This window comes from Bos mutus, chromosome 17 (assembly GCF_027580195.1).
Source record: "Bos mutus isolate GX-2022 chromosome 17, NWIPB_WYAK_1.1, whole genome shotgun sequence".
NCBI lineage: Eukaryota > Metazoa > Chordata > Mammalia > Artiodactyla > Bovidae > Bos > Bos mutus.
This window is the reverse complement of record NC_091633.1, coordinates 37,809,306-37,830,665: the sequence shown is the minus strand read 5'-3', so window position 1 is coordinate 37,830,665 and position 21,360 is coordinate 37,809,306. Positions and strand designations below refer to the sequence as shown.

Sequence of the window (21,360 nt, the reverse complement as noted above, 5' to 3'; positions counted from 1 at the left end):
GAGAGCCTATAATGTGGGATCAGACCTAACTTAGAAGAATCAAAGAATGTTTTTTTTCCAGGAATAATGTTTACATCCGTCTGAAGGAAGAGTAAAATTAATTAAATGAAGAGGGGAAGAAATAAAAGACAATTCTGACTAAAGAGAACAGCATGTACAGAGATCCTTGACAGAAGACAGCACTGTGCCTCTGAGGGGAAAGTGTAGACAGAGTGGTGGGAGACAACAGAAAGCCACGTAAGGAAGGTCAAGACCACCTAGGGCAGTGGGCTGTATCAAGTTCCTGGTCTTCAATCGGACAGTAATTGGAGGCCAGTTAGTAGAGAAAAGTTAGGCCAGAGTCGTGACAGGATTTTTATTTTAAGATTTTATTTTATTTAAAAGATCATTCTGTCTGCAGAGTGGAAAAGGAATTAGAAAGGAGCAATCAGTGTAGTAGTTCAGGTGAGAGAGGATGGTGTCTGAGATTAACGTTGAAGCAGTGGGAAAGGAATGCAGAAGTGTAACATGGGAAAAATTTTAGCTAGTAAACTGGACTTGATGGTGGACTGGATAATGTGAGATTTAAGAGAGAGGTGTCAAGGGTGAATCTGAGATTTCTGAATTTTACAGTGAAAAAGACTGAACAGAGCTCATTTATTTTGTTGGAGAAGTACCAGTTCACAAGGTCAGTCCTGAAGTATCTTTGAAAAATTCCAAAGAAGAGGTATAGCACAGTGCTATATTCAAAGTGGGGATCATGAATTAAAAAAAAAAAAAAAAAATCCCATTTATCACTGCATCAAATATAATAAAATACCTAGGAATAAATTTAACCAAGGAGGTGAAAGACTTCTTACTCTGAAAACTGTAAGATTCTGATGAAAGAAATTGAAGACACAAATAAATGGAAAGATACACTGTGCTCATGAACTGGGGAAGAATTAATACTGTTAAAATGTCTATACTACCCAAAGCAATCTACAGATTCAATGTAATCTCTATCAAAATACCAGTGGCATTTTTCACAGAAGTAGAACTAATAATCGTAAATTCGAATGGAACTAGAATAGCCAATGCAATCTTGAGAAAGAACAAAACTGGAGGTAGAACACTCTCTGATTTCAAATTATAGTAATCAAAACAGTATGGTAGTGGTACAAAAATGGACACATAGGTCAGTGGACCAGAATATAAAGCCCAGAAATGAACCCACACATATACAGATAAGTAGTCAATGACAAAGGAGGCAAGAATATATAATGCGGAAAAGACAAACTCTTCAATCGTTGGTGTTGGGAAAACTGGACAGCTACACGCAAAAGAAATAACTGAATCACTTTCTTACAAAAATAAATTCAAGATGGATTAAAGACTTAAATGTAAGACCCAAAACTATAAAACTCCTAGAAAAAAACAAATGCAGTAAATTCCTTGAAGTTAGTCTTAGCAATATTTTTTGGATCTTTCTCCTGAGGCAAAGGCAACAAAAGCAAAAATAAATGAGATTATATCTAACTAAAAAGCTTTTGCACAATGAAGGAAACCATCAAACAAAACAAAAAGACTGCCTATTGAATGAAATAAGATATCTGCAAATGATAACTTGATATGGAATTAACATTCAAAATACATAAAGAACATTTATACATATTGAAATATTACTCAACAATTTAAAAAAAGAATGAAATCTTGCCATTTGCAACAACATGGATGGATCTAAAGGATATTATGCCAAGTAAAATAAGTCAGAGACCAGTATCATATGATTTCACTTACATGTGGAATCTAAAAACAAAAATATAAACAGAAACCAATTCACAAAGAAATGTGTTTCTGAAATGGGAGAAAGGTGGGGGTGGCTGAGCAAAAGAAGGGGAATAAGAAGTACAAATTTCCAGTTATAAAGTATTGAATAAATAAGTTACAGAGAATTAACGCACAGCATAAGGAATATTGTCAATAATACTATAACAACTTTGGATAGTGACAGATGGTTTCTAGACTTCATCACAGTGATCGTTTCCCAATGTATTTAAAAGTGATATGACTTACATCTGAAACTAATATAATATTGTTAATCAACTATATTTCAGTTAAAAAAAAAGATCGTGGTCCACGAACTCTTTGTTCATGAGAGGTACTTACCTCAGAAAATAAGGATATGCACTAAGTACTTTTTATTGTAATTTGACAGAGTAATTCTACATCTGTTGAATCTAATAAAAATTATTTTTTTAACTTATTTTTCCAGTAATTTACTTTTATCGTATTTTACAAAAGTGCTGACCTGTGACATGTCGGGAATTTTTAAACTTTCCCTACAGAGTGTGAGAAGCACTGGTCTACAAGACCACTGAATCAAGACTCAGAAACAAATTACAAATATAAATCTAAAAATAACAAGAGTGTAAATGGAAAACTCTGGGCACTGGATGAACTTGCCAAAGAAAAAAAAATTTTATAGAGAGAAAGAGAGTTTAGGGCTAAGAATAAAGGAACTTCTACATCAGGCGGAAGAAAGCAACCTGAAAAGGAAACTGATGAAGTGCCAACCAAGAGAGGGAGAAAAACTAGGAGAGTTTGATGACATTTAAGTCAAAAAAACCAAAGTATTTCAAGAAAACAGAAACGGCTGGCAATACCAAAAGCTGCTGAGGTAAATAAGCAATGAAAACCATCCACTGGATTTCCAACCTGGGGATAATCAGAGATCAGGGAGCAGGCAGTTTCCATGGAATACTGGGATGGATGTCAAATAGGAATGGCCTAAGGAATAAATAAATATGACTACCCTGGTGGCTCAGATGGTAAAGCGTCTGTCTACAATGTGGGAGACCCAGGTCCGATCCCTGGGTCGGGAAGATTCCCTGGAGAAGGAAATGGCAATGCACTCCAGTACTATTGCCTGGAAAATCCCATGCACAGAGGAGCCTGGTAGGCTACAGTCATTGGGGTCGCCCAGAGTCGGACTCGACTGAGCGACTTCACTTTCACTCTCAAGGAATAAGTAAGAGCTGAGGAGGCAGAGATGGCTCCATTTAATAAGTCTTGGAATGGAGGGTGTGGAGCTTTTAAGATGAAAGAAAGTATCAGCAGGTTTAAATGCCAATGGGAAAAATCCAGTCGAAAAAAGGACTGAATATGCAGGACAGAGCAAGTTGTCCTCTGATCCCAAGAGAGACTGAAAACACTACGTCAACTGAAAGACTGTCTTTAGGGTCTGCAACAGACATAAATTTTTGCCACGAGGTCAAGCCTGCTAAAAGCTATACCAACTAAATCCGTTCTTCCAAGTCAAGGTTGTTGGGATGTAGCTCAATGGCTTTACAGTCAAATACATGTGGACTCTAAAAAGTCTCTGCCATTTAGTTAGTACCTGTGTAACCTGGGGGCGAAGCGAATCGCGTTAATTTTTCTCTGTAAAATGACCGTAATAATATAGTACTCATCTCCCAAAGCTCTGAGAAGAGTAAATGAGATATATACCTGAAATACCCAACCTACTGCTAACAACCGCGCGCAATTAACACCTATTTGTTAAATACCAGAACCTGTGTGATAAGAAAAAAGATACCTTTCGGTTTTAAAGGCACATGAACGTCTCTTAGAAAGGACGAATCCGCACTGTTACAGAAATAGATTTCAGAGCTTTCGTATATTATCCTCGCTAGATACGAACGATTTTGCAGTTAGAGATGCCGTTAATCTTAACGCAAAGCTGCTTCAAGTGCAACTTACTAGAAATTCAAGGCAATTTACAAAAAAGCTTGACTTAGGCACTGATAAGTTATTTCTACCTAACTTCTCCAGTGCAGGGGCGACTTCGGTTATTTTACAGACTTCTTTACGCTCTCACACTTCTGCCTCGCTCAATTTTTAAAAACCTCTACACCTCAAGGCAGAATCGCTAGGTTTTCGGTCCTCTCAGACGGCGCCCCCTCGGCCTCGGGTCTCCCACTCAGAACTCTTTACCCTTTTCTAAGAAGTTGATCACCACCAGAGTCCCGGGCGCCACGGCAGAAGCTGTGGCCCCTTTAGAAAACGAAGCAGCGGATGCCGAAGAACCATTCTCGGCGCTTTGGTTTAGCCGTTTTCTGTTCTTCTTGGACGACATGATCCGTAGGCAGCCTGAAAGAAACAGCGGTAAAGCCGGCTCAACGTGCGCGCTTCTCTGAGAGAAAAACTTCCGGGGCAGAAGCCAGCAAGGCTCCGTCCCGAGCCGTAATCCCCTGAGTGCAGCGCAGTAAGAGCAGGAGAACCGAGCTTCTTCAGAATTCGCGGTCTTTGAAGAGTTCCTGAATGGCCAAGGAAAACAGATTAGGTGAACGGAACGTTCTTTTAGATTGTAAATTCCTTAAAAACAGGACTTTTTTCGTATTTCCGCCGCCTTCCCTAATCCTGCACAAATCTCTGTTGAATTAAACTGGGGGTGGGAGGTGCTGGGGTGGATCGGGGTGGGAGGGCAGTGGTGGGAAAGTTTCTCCCGCTTTACTGGATCTGGGCATATTCTTGAGATGAACCGGTCGACTGGACTTCGCCGTCTCCTCTGCGAAGAGGTAACCCTGGGCGGCACTCTTCTAAAACTTACGGTAGCTCCCTCTTTTCCAGGTCACGCGGGTTGAGTGATTTGGAGCGTCCGCGTGAGGAACGAGGGTCGGCGCTAAAATGCCGCCACTCCTGAGGGGGAGCTACTGGCGTGTGGTGCTGGCTCTGGCCCGCCGCGCGGTGCTCGGTGCAGGGCCCCGCTGGTCGGCGGGGGGTTCGAGTTGCGCTCGGGACTCCCCTTTGGGAGCTGAGGAGCTGCGGGGAGAGCTGGACAGATTCGGAGGCGTCTCCGTGCGCCTGGGGAGGCTGGACGCTCTGGACCGCCTGGACCCGGTCGCCTTCCAGAGGGCCTTGCAGGGCAAGTGCGCCTGGTCCGAGGCTCTCCGGGCTGCTGAGTCTTTCTCCTGAAGTAACAGCGGTCCCCATTCCCGAGTCGCGCCCGAGGGAAGGAGAGGGCATGCGTGACCCGCACCTGTTTTCTGCCTTTCGTTCTTGTGCCCTTGGCGGGGAGGTCTCTGAGGCGGTTGGGTGAAACAGTAACGAGCTCAGACTCTGGCATCTGCAGCCGTTGTTTCGGGTCTTTTTTCTAGTGTGTACCCTCGAGCCAAGTTGTGTAAACCACCATTTTCTCATCCGTAAAACCAGGTAATAGGAACTCGTGGAATTGCTGAGGGATGAAATGGATAACGCGTATCAAGTGCCTCGCAGAGTTTCCGCCACATACTTACCGCTTAGTAAACGTTAGTTAATATTATTATTATTTACTGACATTTACCGACCCTTGGTTCTGCCGGGCACTTTGCCTAGGACAAAACTGTCGCTTCCTAGTACAGGTGGTGGCCAGTGAATAGGCTGGGAGGTTGAGTGGTCGTATTGTACACAGGTTGGGTCAGGAGCTGTGGAGCCTGTGAACTAGTTTGCGTCTATTTCATAAAAAGCTGGTTGCTTTTTGTGATTAACCGGGGAGATTGATGGAGTGGTTTCAGTCTTCGGTAGGAAAACTCACCACTTTTGAACCTTGAGTCCACTGATAGAAAAGATAACTTGGATAGAGGAGCCTTCGCTTTGAGGGCCCATAATTTGGTGGAGCAGCCGGTTTTTCAAGCTGCCCAAGGGTCCTTACGATCAAATTGAGAGCAAGGCATGAAAAATTCCTCTTCTCTCATTAAAAAGGAAACTTGAGATCTTTATCCTGTGGAGCAATATGGCGAGTGAGCATCTATGGAAATGTAATTGAGCTAGTTGTTTTAATCTTTAACTATCTTCATTTCGAAACTATTTACCCCTTCACCTTATTTTCTCTCCTATTCGGGAACAATTGTTAACTGCCAACAGGGTTAACGGTAGGAGAATCAAATCTGTGTAATATGTGTGGGTAGACACAGGTGTTTATTGTACACACTTGTTACTTGTTAGTGATTAAAGCTCTACCTCAATCAGGAAGGCAAAGCAGAAAGTGGGTTGGATTTGGTGTCACATCCAGGTTTCGGTCTTCCCTGGTGGCTCAGCTAGTAAAGAACCCACCTACAACTTGGGAGACCTGGGTTAGGAAGATCCCCTGGAGAAGGGAATGGCTACCCACTCCAGTATTCTGGCCTGGAGAATTCCATGGACTGTATAGTCCATGGGGTTGCAAAGAGTCGGACACGACTGAGTGGCTTTCTTTCTCTTTGACCAGGTTTCAAGTCCCACATTCTGCCACATGCTTAACCAGGCGTTAGGATAATCACCACTGAAAATATCTGCCCCTTAGGTTGCTTATGTGAATAATGCCAGCTCTAATTACTTTACTGGATAGGTATGGTCATCAAAGATAAATTACATGAGACTAATTTATAAACTCTGAAGTCTTACATACTTTTAAAATAAAATCCTAGTATACTCACTAGGTGCTGGATACTGTTTTTAAGGACTTCAAAATTATTAACTCATTTAGTCCTTATAACCTGATATTTACTACTATTATCCGCATTTCGAAGATGATGGTACTAACAGACAGATTAACTTCTCCTGGCTCTAGAATTTGTTCTTGCTGCACTGTAAGAACCATTGCTGGTTTTTTTGTTATTGAGTCAAACAAAACTGAATGATGTTGCCTGTAAAAAGAAACTGAAATAAATAATCTGAGAAGAAAGCCTGATAGGATGTCTAAATCTGTTCTTTCTTTTCAAGCAAATAGAACTGATTGTATATAAATGTATTAGCAATAGTTGTTTTGCACCTTTGCACGTGAGGTCTGTTCTTTTACTGTTCCTGTTATAGACAACTAAATTTAGGTGAAGACGTATTGTGTTATTAAGCTTCACGAATATCTGCGTAAGTGGGGAAATAACGCTGATTCTGATCCTTGCTATGCTACTCAACTAGCTGTGTAACTTTACACAAGTCAGTCATTTAATAAATGTGAATTGAGCCCAAGCATAATATCATGTTAACCTGGAGGACTGCAGATGCACAAAATATTGTGTGTGCGTGCTCAGTCGTGTCCAACTCTTTGCAACCCCATGGACTGTAGCCCGCCAGGCTCCTCTGTCCATAGAATATTAGGACTAGAAAAATAAATGACAAAAGATGTCATTAGGCATTGTGTAGTAAGTTCTAATAAATCTATTAGAGGAGTTAAGTTCACATTTGGAAACCATTTAGGGAAAGCTTATTGTCAAAGAGGTAGTATGTGAGCTCACTTTGAAGAATATATTTGAGCTAAGGAATGAGGGACAGGAGGAAAAATCATTAAAGTTTATTAGCGAAAAAAGAGAAAAAAAAAGATTTTAAAAATGATTCTTAGACTTTGAGCATTGGAGCCAGAAGTATACCGGTAAATAAAAACTACTTGAGGATGGCTGTAGGAGTCAGTTTTGAATACAGGTATGAAGAAGTTTGAAGCAGCAGCCTTCAGAAAATGAGAGCAGCTGGAGAGCAGCAAAATTCAGTGTTCAGTGAGATCAGGACCGGGCAAGCATCCTTGTATAGTTGTTAGCTGAAGCAGTGGGAGTGGACAGATTCTCCAAGTCAGAGTGTGAAGATAAAAAATAGTAAACAAGTGGCTTCAGCTTTTTCAGAACTTTTTTTCTGAACTTTTTTCCCCTAAACTTTCAGAGCTTCAGCTTTTTCCCTTGATTAGAGTGATTGGAAAGGAGGACTTGGGAACTTCCTGTGGTGATAGAAATCTGTAATCCTGACTGGAATGTGGACTACACAAGTGAATGCATAGGTCAAAACTCAAATGTTCGCTTAGGATTTATGCATTTCACTTTATGTAACTATGTCAGTTTTTAAGAAGATACCAGAGAAAGTTCGATGTGAGAAGGATGTGACAGGACCCCATAGCCCCAAATCAAGAAGTCTATTAAGGCCCCAAGTTGTTTGTCACTGTGTTAGTCACACTGACTTTGAAAGAGTAGAGAAACAATGGTCCTTAACAGGGAGATGCTTACCTCGGAGGCTGTAGAAGAGGAAGGAATGGAATCTAACCATTAAATGATCCAGTCTTTTCCCCTGTCTCCACATATTTTATAGGATTATTGTAAAGATTGAGATGGTGGATACAGAAAGTGATCTGGGAAGTTTTTCTGAAACTGTTAAGTATTCTTCACCTGTAAATTTAGCGGTCACTGTACTTGCCTTTCATGTTGTGAGAACTTAATAAAATACTGTATCTAAAATGTCTGGATTTTAGTAAGGGCCAGATAAATGTTAGCATCTTTTTCCCCCAACTCAATCTTAAGTCACAAAGAGAATTTAAAGTCAAAGACCAAAAATGTATTTTAAAGTTTGTCATGGTATAATTAATAATAAAGTAAGATTATAACAATACTTTGACAACCTGATGCAGAGAGCTGACTCATTTGAAAAGACCCTGATGCTGGGAAAGATTGAGGGCAGGAGGAGAAGGGGACAACAGAGGATGAGATGGTTGGATGGCGTCACCAACACAATGGACATGGGTTTGGGTGGACTCCGGGAGTTGGTGATGGACAGGGAGGCCTGGCGTGCTCCGATTCATGGAGTCGCCAAGAGTCAGACACTGACTGAGCGACTGAACTGAACTAAACAAACAATCTACATGTCCAAAATTAGGTTAGTTAAGTAATTTGTGGTACACCTAAATGTATGAGGAAAATTATGCAGTCATTAAAAATATATGTTCATTAAAGAATTTTAATGGTAACAAAATGTCTATATTAAAAAAAAAAAGCATGTTGTAAATTATATGTGGTGTGTCAGTTCCAAAATTATATTTATGGAAAAAGGGTCAAAATTTTAAATGTCTCTGTGTGCTAATGTGAAGTTTTGATTTCTTCATTTTATTTTCAAAATTTTCTAGAACTACCATACATTATTTAAAAGCAAAGCTAATTTTTAACCACCTCAAAATGTATAAACCAAAAAAAAAAAACCCCACATATATTTGAAACAGTAAATAAAAGCCCGTGGTTGTCATTTATAAAGACTGAAACTCATTGTTAAAAAGAACAGCATTGAAACAGTAATTTATTTAAATCGGTTTGTGCATTCTGCAATTATTGAGCACAAATTGTATGTCAGGTATTGTCAGATGATATATAAAGATCATCACTATATTGACTTCAAGAAATGGGGAAATTATGCTGCTGATGTATGTTAACAGGACATTTTGGGATCCCCCCTTACCCCCTCCACCACCATCCCCCAAGTGGAACTTGAATATGACTTATTGGAGGAAGTGCCACCCAGAGTTGAGTTTTAATTTATTCCAGTTTTCTCTCTGGAAAATATTTATAGATGTCTGTTTTTTGCATTTCAGCTGCAGTACAGAAATGGAGATCAGAAGGTAGAGTAGCGGTGTGGCTGCACATTCCCATCCTCCAAAGTCGATTTATTGCCCCTGCCGCTTCCCTGGGCTTCTGCTTTCATCACGCGGAATCAGATTCATCTATGCTGTCTCTGTGGCTGGGAGATGGGCCCAGCAGATTACCAGGATATGCTACACATCAAGTGGGAGTTGCAGGTCAGTTTCAAACTGAAGATAATCAGAATCAATTGTTTAGAGGATTACCTGATTTCTTCTTACAGCTGAAAGTGAAGTCGCTCAGTCGTGTCCAACTCTTTGCGACCCCATGGCCTGTAGCCCGCCAGGCTCCTCCGTCCATGGGATTTTCCAGGCAAGAGTACTGGAGTGGGTTGCCATTCCCTTCTCCAGGGGATCTTCCCGACCCAGGGATTGAACCCAGGTCTTCCACATTGCAGGCAGGCTCTTTACCATCTGAGCCGCACTTTATTCATGTGGAATGAATAATTTGATTAAATGATTATCTTCCAACTGGAGCTAATGCTTTAAAGAGATGAAGTTTGCCTTATGAATCAGCAGAGGGCAGCACAGAGAACAAGCAAGGTTAGTTTTCCAAAGGATATGTTTGAACATGTTTTACACAGACATTTGAACTTCACTACTGAAATAGGAACACTTAATGGGATCCAGGAATATATCATTTCATTATGGTACACCGTGTTAGTATGAATTGTGTGATAATAAAACTGTAAAGTTGAATTTAAGGTGAAGCAAACCAGTTTTTCAGTGATTGGAACATGACTTTTAAGTCAGTGATTAGCTTGAGTGCTTTGAGCTAAGACGGGAGTTCTCAAATTGTGTGCGCACATGCTTACTCACTTGTATCTCACTCTCTTTGACTCCATGAACTGTAGACCGCCAGGCTCTTCTGTCCATGGAATTTTCCAGGCAAGACTATAGAGTGCATCAAAATCACCTGGAGGGGGTTGTTAAAGCAGATTGCTGGGCCCCAGCCTCAGGAGTTTTTAATTCATTTGGTCTGAGATGCGGCCCGAAAATTGCAATTCTAATAAATTCTCTGCTGCTGCAGCTGCTGGTATTGATGCTGGTTCTCTAGGATGACCCTTTGAGAACGAGGGTTAAGAAAGCTCTCAGGTTTTCGGAAAAATGAAAATAGGAAAAAATGCTTGTGATTTATTACAAGGCAGCAATATGTATTGTTAGTAATTTATTAATAAGAGCATCATTTGCCTTCATATAATTAATAAGAGTTTTAAAAGGTAGTTCTCATCTTCAAAGTATTCTAAGGAGTTGCTCAAGGATTTCTAGTGTTTTCTCTGTCCACAGTCTCACTATCCTGTAGCAAATAGAGGCAATTCAGCTTTCCATTCTTCTCTGCTTCAAAAGACCACTTGAAAATTTGATGACAGTCTCACACTTCTTTAAAAAGACATACAGATAATTATCAGTTCGTTGATACAGACTTTCAAATTAGAGTTTCCAGTTAGTACTAGAGAATTGGTAATACATGCATAAAGAGTCACCTATGAAGAACTTGTTTATAACTAAGTACTATATATTATGGTTAAGATATGCCATAGGAGTTTAGGGGATGAGAAATCTGGAACTTGACCAGAGTTTTGAAGAATAACCAGGATTTGAAGTGGCCATAGAGGTCGGAAGATACTGTAAGACATTTTTCTAAAAAGATACAGTTTTTTAGATGAAGAGAAAATAGTTGACATTTTTTGTTAAAAGCTACAAGATGTAGCTGGTTAAGGAATTCAGAACATACCACCCTCAAATATGCCAAAGTGAAGACAATTGAGAGAGAGCAGGAAGGGCTCTCTGCCTGACCCTTTCTACCTAAAAGCAGGGCATAAATTTTTCTACCATAAAGAGGAGAATATTATCACCAGAGATGGGGAGTTGACATTGAGATAAATCTGTACAAACCTTATGAAATAACAAGTAAAAAAAGTGTTAATCACTCAAGTCGTGTCTGACTCTTTGCGACCCCTTGAACTATAGCACTCCAGGCTCCTCTGTCCATGGAATCCCCCAGGCCAGAATACTGGGGTAGGTTGCCATTTCCTTCTCTAGGGGATCTTTCCAACCCAGGGATCGAATCGATGTCTTCTGCAGTGCAGACAGATTCTTCACTGTCAGTACAAACCTTATGAAAACAACCATTATGTTTTGCTAGTTTCCCCATATAGTTAGTTCCTCGGCGCTTTTTTCACCGTTTATCTCCCCTAGAACAAAGCCCTCGTTCTTTGGTCATTTATGCACAATTTATCCCTCTTTCCTAGAATGGTATATACATAAGCCCCTGGGTCTAAACACTTTGAGGAGATTTTCATTTCTGTGGAGACCTCCACCCAGGCCACGTGGTAATATTAACACCAAATAAAATGTACATATTTCTTATCCATTAATCTGTCATGTCAGTTCAGCTCAGGTCTCAGACACAGCTGAAGTGAGTAAAGGGAAAAAAAAATCTTTCCTCCTCTACATTGGAAAGCTGTGGCTTTCCTCCTGTCTTCAAACAGCTTCTTTCTGCCTCAGAGCTGTTAAACCTACTGGCTTCTCTTCCTGCAGTGCTCTTCCAGAGAGCTTTGTTTATTGAGCTCTTTAGAGCTGAAATATCTCCTCAGAAAAGTTCCTGACCTTCCTGCATAAAATAGTCCTCCCACCTACCAATCCCATCATCCTTTATCCAGCTCTGTTTTTGTTTTTTAATATTTATTTTAATTTGTTTATTTGGCCATGCCAGGTCTTAGTTGCAGCATGTGAAGTCTTAGTTGTGGCAGGTGGGATCTAGTTCCCCGACCAGGGATCAAACCCAGGTCCTCTGTATTGGGAGCATGGAGTCTTAGCCACTGGACCACCAGGGAAGTTCCCAGCTCTGTTTTTGTTTGTAGAACTTATCACAATTTGAAATTACCATGTCCTTAATTGTCCCCACAATAATGTGAAGTCTGGGAAGGCAAATATTTTATCTGTCTTGTTTACCTCTTAATCCTCAGACTAAACACAGTGTCAAGCTTCTCGGGTGGCACAATGGTAAAGAATTTTGCCTGCCAATGCAGGAGACACAGAAGACATGAGTTTGATTTCTGGGCCGGGAAGATACCCTGGAGAAGGGAATGGCAACCCAATCCAGTATTCTTGCCTGGGAATTCCATGTACAGAGAAGCCTGGCAGGCTACAATCCATGGAGTTGGAGAGAAGCGGATACAACTGAGCATGCATGCAAAAATACATTGTCTGGTATAATCTAGGTGCTCAGTAAATATTTCTTGAATGAATGGTTGGATAGATCTTCAAATGGTAATGTCAGCCCTCTGAAAAGGCAATTGTGTGGTGAAGGTACTGGACAGTGAGAGTACCTGCTTGTGACCCAGAAAGGACATCAGCTTCAAGGCTTTGTGAAGTTGGGCACTCAAAATTATACCACTCACAGGATTATTATGAAAAATAGTACTGCTGCTAAGTCACTTCAGTCGTGTCTGACTCTGTGTGACCCCATAGACGGCAGCCCACCAGGCTCCCCCATCCCCGGGATTCTCCAGGCAAGAACACTGGAGTGGGTTGCCATTTCCTTCCCCATTGCATGAAAGTGAAAAGTGAAAGTGAAGTCGCTCAGTCATGTCCGACTCTTAGCGACCCCATGGACTGCAGCCTACCAGGCTCCTCCATCCATGGGATTTTCCAGGCAGGAGTACTGGAGTGGGGTGCCGTTGCCTTCTCTGGAAAAATAGTACAGTACCTGACTAGTCATCTTAATACAATAATTGAATCCCTAATCTCTTTGGGTTTCAGTTCAGTCACTCAGTTATATCTGACTCTTTACAACCCCATGAACTGCAGCATTCCAGGCCTCCCTATCTATCCCCAACTCCTGGAGTTTATTTGAACTCACGTCCATTGAGTTAGTGATGCCATCCAACCATCTCATCCTCTGTCGTCCCCTTTTCCTCCCACCTTCAATCTTTCCCAGCATCAGGGTCTTTTCAAATGAGGCAGCTCTTCGAATCAGGTGACCAAAGTATTGGAGTTTCAGCTTCAACATCAGTCCTTCGAATGAATATTCAGGACTGATTTCCTTTAGGATGGACTGGTTGGATCTCCTTGCAGTCAAAGGGACTCTCAAGAGTCTTCTCCAACACCATAGTTCAAAAACATCAATTCTTTGGTGCTCAGGTTTCTTTATAGTCCAACTCTTAACATCTGTACATGACTACTGGACAAACCATAGCTTTGACTAGATGGACCTTTGTTGGCAAAGTAATGTCTCTGCTTTTTAATATGCTGTCTGGGTTGGTCATTACTTTTCTTCCAAGGAGCAAGTGTCTTTTAATTTCATGGCTGCAGTCATTATCTGCAGTGATTTTGGAGCCCCCAAAAATAAAGTCTGTCATTGTTTCCACTTTTTCCCTGTTTTCCCTGTTTCTTTGGGTTTATTTAGCTTCTGTGTTGTGACCAGCAGGGGTCGCTCACATTGTGTTTACCGGTGCTATTTTTGGCTCATTTATAGTGAAGGAAGGAAAAGTTCAATTTGTGTAATGACAAATTATTAAAAATTAAGAGTAGATTTTCTTGGTTATTTCTTTGGCCTTAAACTCACATAAAGTCCAGTTAAATTATTTGTTTTTGTTGTTAAGTTGCTAAGATATTTCCAACTCTTTGTGACCCCATGGACTAGAGCACTCCAGGCTTCCCTGTCCTTCACTGTCTCCCGGAGTTTGCTCAAACTCACGTCCATTGAGTCAGTGATGTCATCCAGCCATCTCATCCTCTGTCACCCCCTTGTCCTCCTGCCCTCAATCTTTCCCAGCATCCAGGGTCTTTTCCCATGAGTTGGCTGTTTGTATCAGCTGGCCAGAATACTGGAGCTTCAGGATCAGTCTGTCCAATGAATTCAGGGTTGATTTCCTTTAGGATTGACTGGTTTGATCTTGCTGTCCAAGGGACTGTGAGGGTCTTTTCCAGCACTACAGTTCAAAAGCATCAATTCTTTGGTGTTGAGCCTTCTTTGTGGTTCTACGCTGACACCTGTACATGACTACTGGAAAAACCGTAGCTTTGACTATACAGACTTTTGTCAGCAAAGTGATCTCTCTGCTTTTTAATACACTCTGTGTCATAGCTTTCTTCCAAGGAGCAAGCATCTTTTAATTTCATGGCTGTAGTTGCCATCAACAGTGATTTTGAAGCCCAAGAAAATAAAATCTGCCATTGTTTCTACTTTCTCCCCAGCTGTTTGCCATGAAGTTATGGGATGGGATGCCATGATTGTAGTTTTTTGAATGTTGAGTTTTAAACCAGCTTTTTCACACTCTTTTTGCAAGCTCCTCAAGAGGCTCTTTATCTCTTCACTGTCTGCCATTAAACTGGTATCATCAGCGTATCTGAGGTTGTTGATATTTTACCCTTAATCTTAGATTATCAAGATTAAGATTATTAAGATTATCAAGATTAAGATAAATCAAGCTTAATCTTAAGCTTGATTGAGCCTGGAATTGGACTGAGTGCTTCATCCAGCCTGGCATTTCACATGATGTACCATGGGGTTGCTAAGAGTCAGATATGACTGAGTGACTTCACTTTCACTTTTCACTTTCATGCATTGGAGAAGGAAATGGCAGCCCACTCCGGTGTTCTTGCCTGGAGAATCCCAGAGACAGGGGAACCTGATGCGTTGCCGTCTATGGGGTCACACAGAGTCGGACACAACTGAAGCGACTTAGCACTTAGCACACTGTATATAAGTTAAATAAGCAGGGTGACAATATATAGCCTTGACATGCTCCTTTCCCCATTTTGAACCAGTCCATTGTTCCATGTCCAGTTCTAACTGTTGTTTCTTGACCTGCATACAGATTTCTCAGGAGGCAGGTATGGTGGCTTGGTATTCCCTTCTCTTTAAGAATTTTCGACAGTTTGTTGTGATCCACACAGTCAAAGGCTTTAGTGTAGTTAGTGAAGCAGATGTTTTTTTGTAATTCCCTTTTTCTATGATCCAGTGGATTTTGGCAATTTGATCGCTGGTTCTGCTACCTTTTCTAAATCCAGCTTGTACATACGGAAGTTTTCAGTTCACATACTGTTGAAGCTTAGCCTGAAGGATTTTGAGCACTACCTTGCTAGCATGTGAAATGAGTGACATTATATGTTGGTTTGAACATTCTTTGGCATTGCTTTTCTTTGGGATTGGAGTGAAACTGACCTTTTCCAGTCCTGTGGCCATTGCTGTTTTCCAAATATGCTGGCATGTTGAGTGCAGCACTTTAATAGCATCATCTCTTAGGATCTTAAATAGCTCATCTGGAATTCCATCACTTATACTAGCTTTGTTTGTAGTAATGCTTCCTAAGGCTCACTCAACCAATTATAGTTTATATTTTCTACTAGAAGCCAACATTAATGTTAATTATCTCACTTTGTGGTTTTCTTTCTTGACTTTGAAGTGCTAAAATGGGATGTTTAAATTTCAGAGCAAATTGTTCTTCCGTTTGTTACATGTATCTATTCCCTACTGTATTGCATCTGTAATATTTATTACCGCCTTATGTTCTATATCGGAGAAGGCAATGGCACCCCACTCCAGTACTCTTGCCTGACAAATCCCATGGACGGAGGAGCCTGGTAGGCTGCAGTCCATGGGGTCTTGAAGAGTCAGACACGACTGAGCGACTTCACTTTCACTTTTCACTTTCATGCATTGGAGAAGGAAATGGCAACCCACTCCAGTGTTCTTGCTGGAGAATCCCAGGGACGGGGGAGCCTGGTGGGCTGCCGTCTCTGGGGTCGCACAGAATCGAACACAACTGAAGCAACTTAACAGCAGCAGCAGCATGTTCTATATGGGCTCCCCAGGTGGTGCAGTGGTAAAGAATTCGCCTGCCAGGCAGGAGAAACAGGAGATGTGGGTTCAATCCCTCGATCAGGAAGATCCTCTGGAGTAGGAAATGGCAACTGACTCCAGTATTCTTCCCTGGATTAATTGCATGGACAGAAGAGCCTGGTGGGCTACAGTCCGTGGGATTGCAGAGTAGCACACAACCAAGCGACTAAGCACCGTCAGGTGGCGCTAGTGGTAAATAATCCACCTGCCAATGCAGGAGAAGTAAGAAACAGAGGTTCTGTCCCTGGGTGGGAAAGATCCCCTAGAGTACGAAATGGCAACCCACTTCAGTATTTTTGCCTGGAGAATCCCATGGGCAGAGGAGCCTGGTGCCTATAGTGCATAGGGTCGCAAAGAGTCAGACACTACTGAATCAACTTAGCTTGCACACAGGTTCTACATAATTTATTTTTCATTTGTAACTTCGTACCAGCCTCAAAACAAGAGCCTCATAATGATAGGGCATTTTGTTCACCACTGTATCCTTGTGGTTCAGTTGCTAGGTTGTGTCTGATTCTTTGAGACTGTATCCTTACCAACTGGAAACGTGCCTGACACAAAAAAAAGATCTCAATTCATATACTATAAATATAGAACCTACATGTGTTATATATAGGAGCTCAATTAATATTGAATGAATGAATAGAAAGTATATTTTTAACAATATCTTCCCACATTATGTAAATACAAATAATGTTTAAATTATAGCATTTAAAGAAACTTAATGCAAATCTTTAAGTAAAAGTTGCTCAGTAGTGTCTGACTCTGACCCTGTGGACTACAGTCCATGGAATTCTCTAGGCCAGAATACTGGAGTGGGTAGCCTTTCCCTTCTCCAGGAGATCTTCCCAACCTAGGGATCAAACCCAGGTCTCCCACATTGCAGGCAGATTCTTTACCAGCTGAGCCACAGGGAAGCCCAAGAATACTGGAGGGTGTAGTCTATCCCTATTCCAGCGGATCTTTCGACCCCGGAATCGAAGCTGGGTCTCCTGCATTGCAGGTGGATTCTTTACCAACTGAGCTATCAGGGAAGCCCTAGATCATTAAAGTGTCATTTTGTTTTTGACCTAGCATTACCCAAGGATAGAAAAAAACTTAATTTTGAGTACCTGATATCTAGCAAAATGCCTAGTGTGCTGGGCAGTGTATATGTTGAATGAATAAATCAAAGAAATGGTCTAGAACTTTAAAAAATATAAACTGCTGATTAAAAAGTATTCTGTAGCAATATATTGGTAAGTTATAAAGTTGTGTACATAATGTGATAAGGGAATTTAAGTGGCTTTAAGGAAGAAGTCTTGAACTGAAAGTTGAGATATTTGAGATTTGGATCATGTTTATACATAGTGATTCAAGGAATAAGTATCAAAATGGAAAAGTCAATCCATTGATTCAATGGATATTTTTAAGCACTTAAAATTGGACACTAAATGCTTAAAAGAATAGAAAGAATATTTTAACTATCATCAGGAATAGATGATCTAGAGAAGGAGATGCAAATGATTATTCTGTAAGATAGCATATGCTAGAACCATCGTTGTTACTTTCAGCCATTAAAAGACCCAAGATAACTGAGCAACTGGTTTCTTACTGAAGTTATTTTACAACTCTTCAAGGATGAGGTGGTTATTTGAACTAGGCCTTCAGATGACCACAGGTAATAGTGTGGGAGTAATCTGAGGTGAATGAAATTCATATTTCTCGATTATCTTTTCCCCCCAACAGGAGCTGTATTTGATGAAAATACTAGAAAAATACTGGTTGTCCAAGATCGAAATAAAGTAAGTTGCTTCTTCTTTATAGTTGCTTTCTAAATATTTACTTCTATCTAGAGAAAAATAAAGTGTGGAAACTTTGATATGCTTAAAAAATATAGAAAGATATTTTTTATTTACTGCAATCAGTATTTTTATTGACATATGGTTGATTTACAATGTGTGAATTTCTGCTGTGTAGCAGTGATTCAATTATACATATATACACATTTCTTTTTTAATAGTCTATTCCATTAAGGTTTATCAAAGGATATTGAGTATAGTTCCTTGTGCTGTAAAGTAGAACCTAGTTGTTTATTCATTCTATGTATAAAAGCGTACATCTGCCCAACCTCCATCTCTCCCCCAACCCCCTCCCCCATGGCAACCACCAGTTTGTTCTGTATGTCCATGATTTCAGTTTCATAGATCAGTTTGTATCATATTTTAGAATCCACATATAAATGATATCATGTAGTATTTATCTTTCTGACTTCACATAGTGTGATAATCTCTAGTTCCATTCATGTTGCTGCAAGTAGCATTATTTCATTCTTTTTTTCCCCAAAGATTATTTAATTTTTTGACTGTGGTGGGTCTTCATTGCTGCATGCAGGCTTTCTTCAGTTGTGCTGAGCAGGGGCTACTTTGCATTGTAGTGTGCAGCCTTCTCATTGAGGTGGCTTCTCTTGTTACAGAGCACAGGGTCCAGGTGCTCAGGCTTCAGTAGTTGTAGCTTGCAGGCTCCAGAGTGCTGGCTCATTATTGTTCCGCACGGGCTCAGCAGCTCCCCAGCACAGGGGACCCTTCTGTACCAGGGGTCAAACCAGTGTCCCTTGCATTGCAAGGCAGATTCTTAACCACTTGTCCAGTGGTTCCCAGACCAGGGAAGCCCTGTCTTGTTCTTTTTTTGTGGATGAGTAGTATTCTATTCTGTATATATATATATGTACCACATCTTTTTACAGGTTTTTCTATTAAATGGTAGTCTTGGTGATGCAGAATTCTATTATATTTTCTGTTGACCAATCATGATACAGTGGTATTAAGTGAGTAATAGTTACATAATCACAACAGTAAAATATTTTGATCAGTTTTCACAGTCAGTAGCCAGACAATAAAAGATAATTACAATTGCAAGCCGTAATGGGAACATGATTAGTCTAACAATAAAATAATTACATACAGTTTGGGGGGGGGGTCAAGCAGAGTGATGTGATAAGGGAAAATGCATACATGCACATATTTTCATCTACCCAGCCAGTGTATGTCTTTTGTTTGATACATTTAATCCATTTACCTTTAAGGTAATTATTGATATGTATGATCCTATTACCATTTTCTTAATTGTTTTGGGTTTATTTTCTGTAGCTCTTTTCCTTCTCTTCTGTTTACTGCCTAGAAAGTTCCTTTAACGTTTATTGTAAAGCTGGTTTGGTGGTGCTGAATTCTCTTTACTTGTCTGGAAAGCTTGATTTCTCCATCAAATCTAAATGAGAGTCTTGAATTCTTTTTCAGGAAGGTTGCCTATCTCCACTTCATTTAGTTGTTTTTGGGGGGTTTTTGTCTTGTCCCTTCCTCTGGAACATAACTTTCTGCTTTTTCCTCCTGATTAACTTTCTTTAATGTGGTTTTTGTTCTAGCCCCAGTGAACTCTGGTTCTTCTGTCTTGCTCTGGTGGGCAGGGCCTTGCTCAGTAAATCTTTAATCCAATTATTTGCTAATGGGTGGGGTTGTGCTCCCTCCCTGTTAGTTGTTTGGCCTGAGGATACCCAGCCCTGGGGTCTAAGGGCTCTGTTTTTGCTGTTGTTCAGTTGCCCAGTTCTGTCCGACTCTTTGCCACCCCATGAACTGCAGCGGGCCAGGCCTCCGTGTCCCACACCATCTCCCAGAGTTTGCCCAAGTTCATGTCCATTGCATCAGTGGTGCCATCCAGCCATCTCATTCTCTGACACCTTCTTCTGCCCTCAATCTTTCCCAGCATCCAGGGTCTTTTCCAGTGAGTCGACTGTTCACATCAGGTGACCAAAATATTGTAGCTTCAGCATCAGTCCTTCCAGTGAATATTCAGGGTTGATTTCCTTTAAGACAGATTGGTTTGATCTTCTTGCTGTCCAAGGGACTCTAAAGAGTCTTCTCCAGCACCACAGTTCAAAGGCATCAATTCTTCTGCACTCTGCCTTCTCTATGGTCCAACTCTCACAATCATACGTGATCATTGGAAAGACCAAAACCTTAACTATATGGACCTTTGTCAGCAAAGTGATGTCTTTGCTTTTCAACACACTATCTAGGCTTGTCATGCCTTTCATGCCAAGAGGCATTTGTCTTCTGATTTCATGACCACGGTCCCCATCCACGGTGATTTTAGAGCCCAAGAAGAGGACGTCTGTTACTTCTTCCATGTTTTCCCCTTCTATTTGCCATGAAGTGATGCGGCCGAATGCCATGATCTTAGTTTTTTTAGTATTTACTTTTAAGCTGGCTTTTTCACTCTCCTCCTTCACCCTCATCGAGAGGTTCTTTAGTTCCTCTTTGCTTTCTGCCGTTAGAGTGGTATCATCTGCATACATGAGGTTGTTGGTGTTTCTCCTGTTGTAACTCATCCAGCCTGGCATCTTTCATGATGTGCTCTGTGTATAAGTTAAATAAACAGGGTGACAACAGACAGCCTTGTCATACTCCTTTCTCAATCCTGAACTAGCCAGTTGTTCCATACAGGGTTCTAACTGATGCTTCTTGACTTGCATACGTGTTTCTCAGGAGACAGGTAAGAGGTCTAGTATTCCCATCTCTTTAAGATTTTTCCAGTTTTTTATGATCCACACAGTGCAAGGCTTTAGCATAGTTAATGGAACAGGTAGATGTTTTTCTAGGAATTCCTTTGTTTTCTCTGTGATCCAGCAAATGTTGGCAATTTGATCTCTGGTTCCTCTGCCTTTTCTACACCCAGCTTGGATATCTGGAAGTTCTTGGTTCATGTAATGCAGAAGCATACCATGCAAAATTTTAAGCATGATCTTAAATGGCAACCCACTCCAGTATTCTTGCCTTGAAAATCCTATGGACAGAAGAGCCTGGCAGGCTATACAGTCCATGAGGTTGTGAAGAGTCAGACATGAATGGGCAATTTGACTTTGCCTTACTTTAGTAGCGTGGGAAATGAGTGCAATTGTCCAGTGGTTTGAACATTCTTTAGTACTGTCCTTCTTGGGATTAGGATGAGGATTGACCTTTTCCAGTCCTATAGTCACTGCTAGGTCTTTCAGATTTGTGGACATGTTGAGTGCAGCACTTTGATAGCATATCTTTGGGGGTTTTAAATAGCTCTACTGGAATTCCATCACATCCATTACTAACTTTATTGACAGCAGTGCTTTTTAAGGCCCACTTGA

General features: G+C 40.9%; 2 protein-coding genes across 14 annotated transcripts in view; one reads left to right on the top strand and one right to left on the bottom strand.

The window, feature by feature from the left end:
- AFG2A (AFG2 AAA ATPase homolog A) overlaps nt 1-4,140 on the bottom strand; it is a 379,428-nt gene extending 375,288 nt beyond the window's left edge. For 8 of the 10 annotated variants that reach the window (XM_070386484.1, XM_070386483.1, XM_070386485.1 and 5 more), the window contains exon 1: nt 3,955-4,140. In XM_070386484.1, the coding sequence (XP_070242585.1) occupies nt 3,955-4,096 (142 nt within the window). In that variant the 5' untranslated portion in view covers nt 4,097-4,140. Of the gene's footprint in view, nt 1-3,556; nt 3,700-3,779; nt 3,926-3,954 lie in introns of those variants that run through there. The other 2 variants (XM_070386489.1, XM_070386490.1) reach the window with 2 other exon arrangements.
- A 463-nt stretch (nt 4,141-4,603) lies between these two features.
- NUDT6 (nudix hydrolase 6) overlaps nt 4,604-21,360 on the top strand; it is a 59,270-nt gene continuing 42,513 nt past the window's right edge. The window contains exons 1-4 of one of the 4 annotated variants that reach the window (XM_070386480.1): nt 4,747-4,885; nt 5,173-5,267; nt 9,314-9,517; nt 17,937-17,992. In XM_070386480.1, the coding sequence (XP_070242581.1) occupies nt 5,207-5,267; nt 9,314-9,517; nt 17,937-17,992 (321 nt within the window). In that variant the 5' untranslated portion in view covers nt 4,747-4,885; nt 5,173-5,206. Of the gene's footprint in view, nt 5,268-9,313; nt 9,518-17,936; nt 17,993-21,360 lie in introns of all 4 variants that reach the window. The other 3 variants (XM_014479412.2, XM_070386481.1, XM_005899729.2) reach the window with 3 other exon arrangements.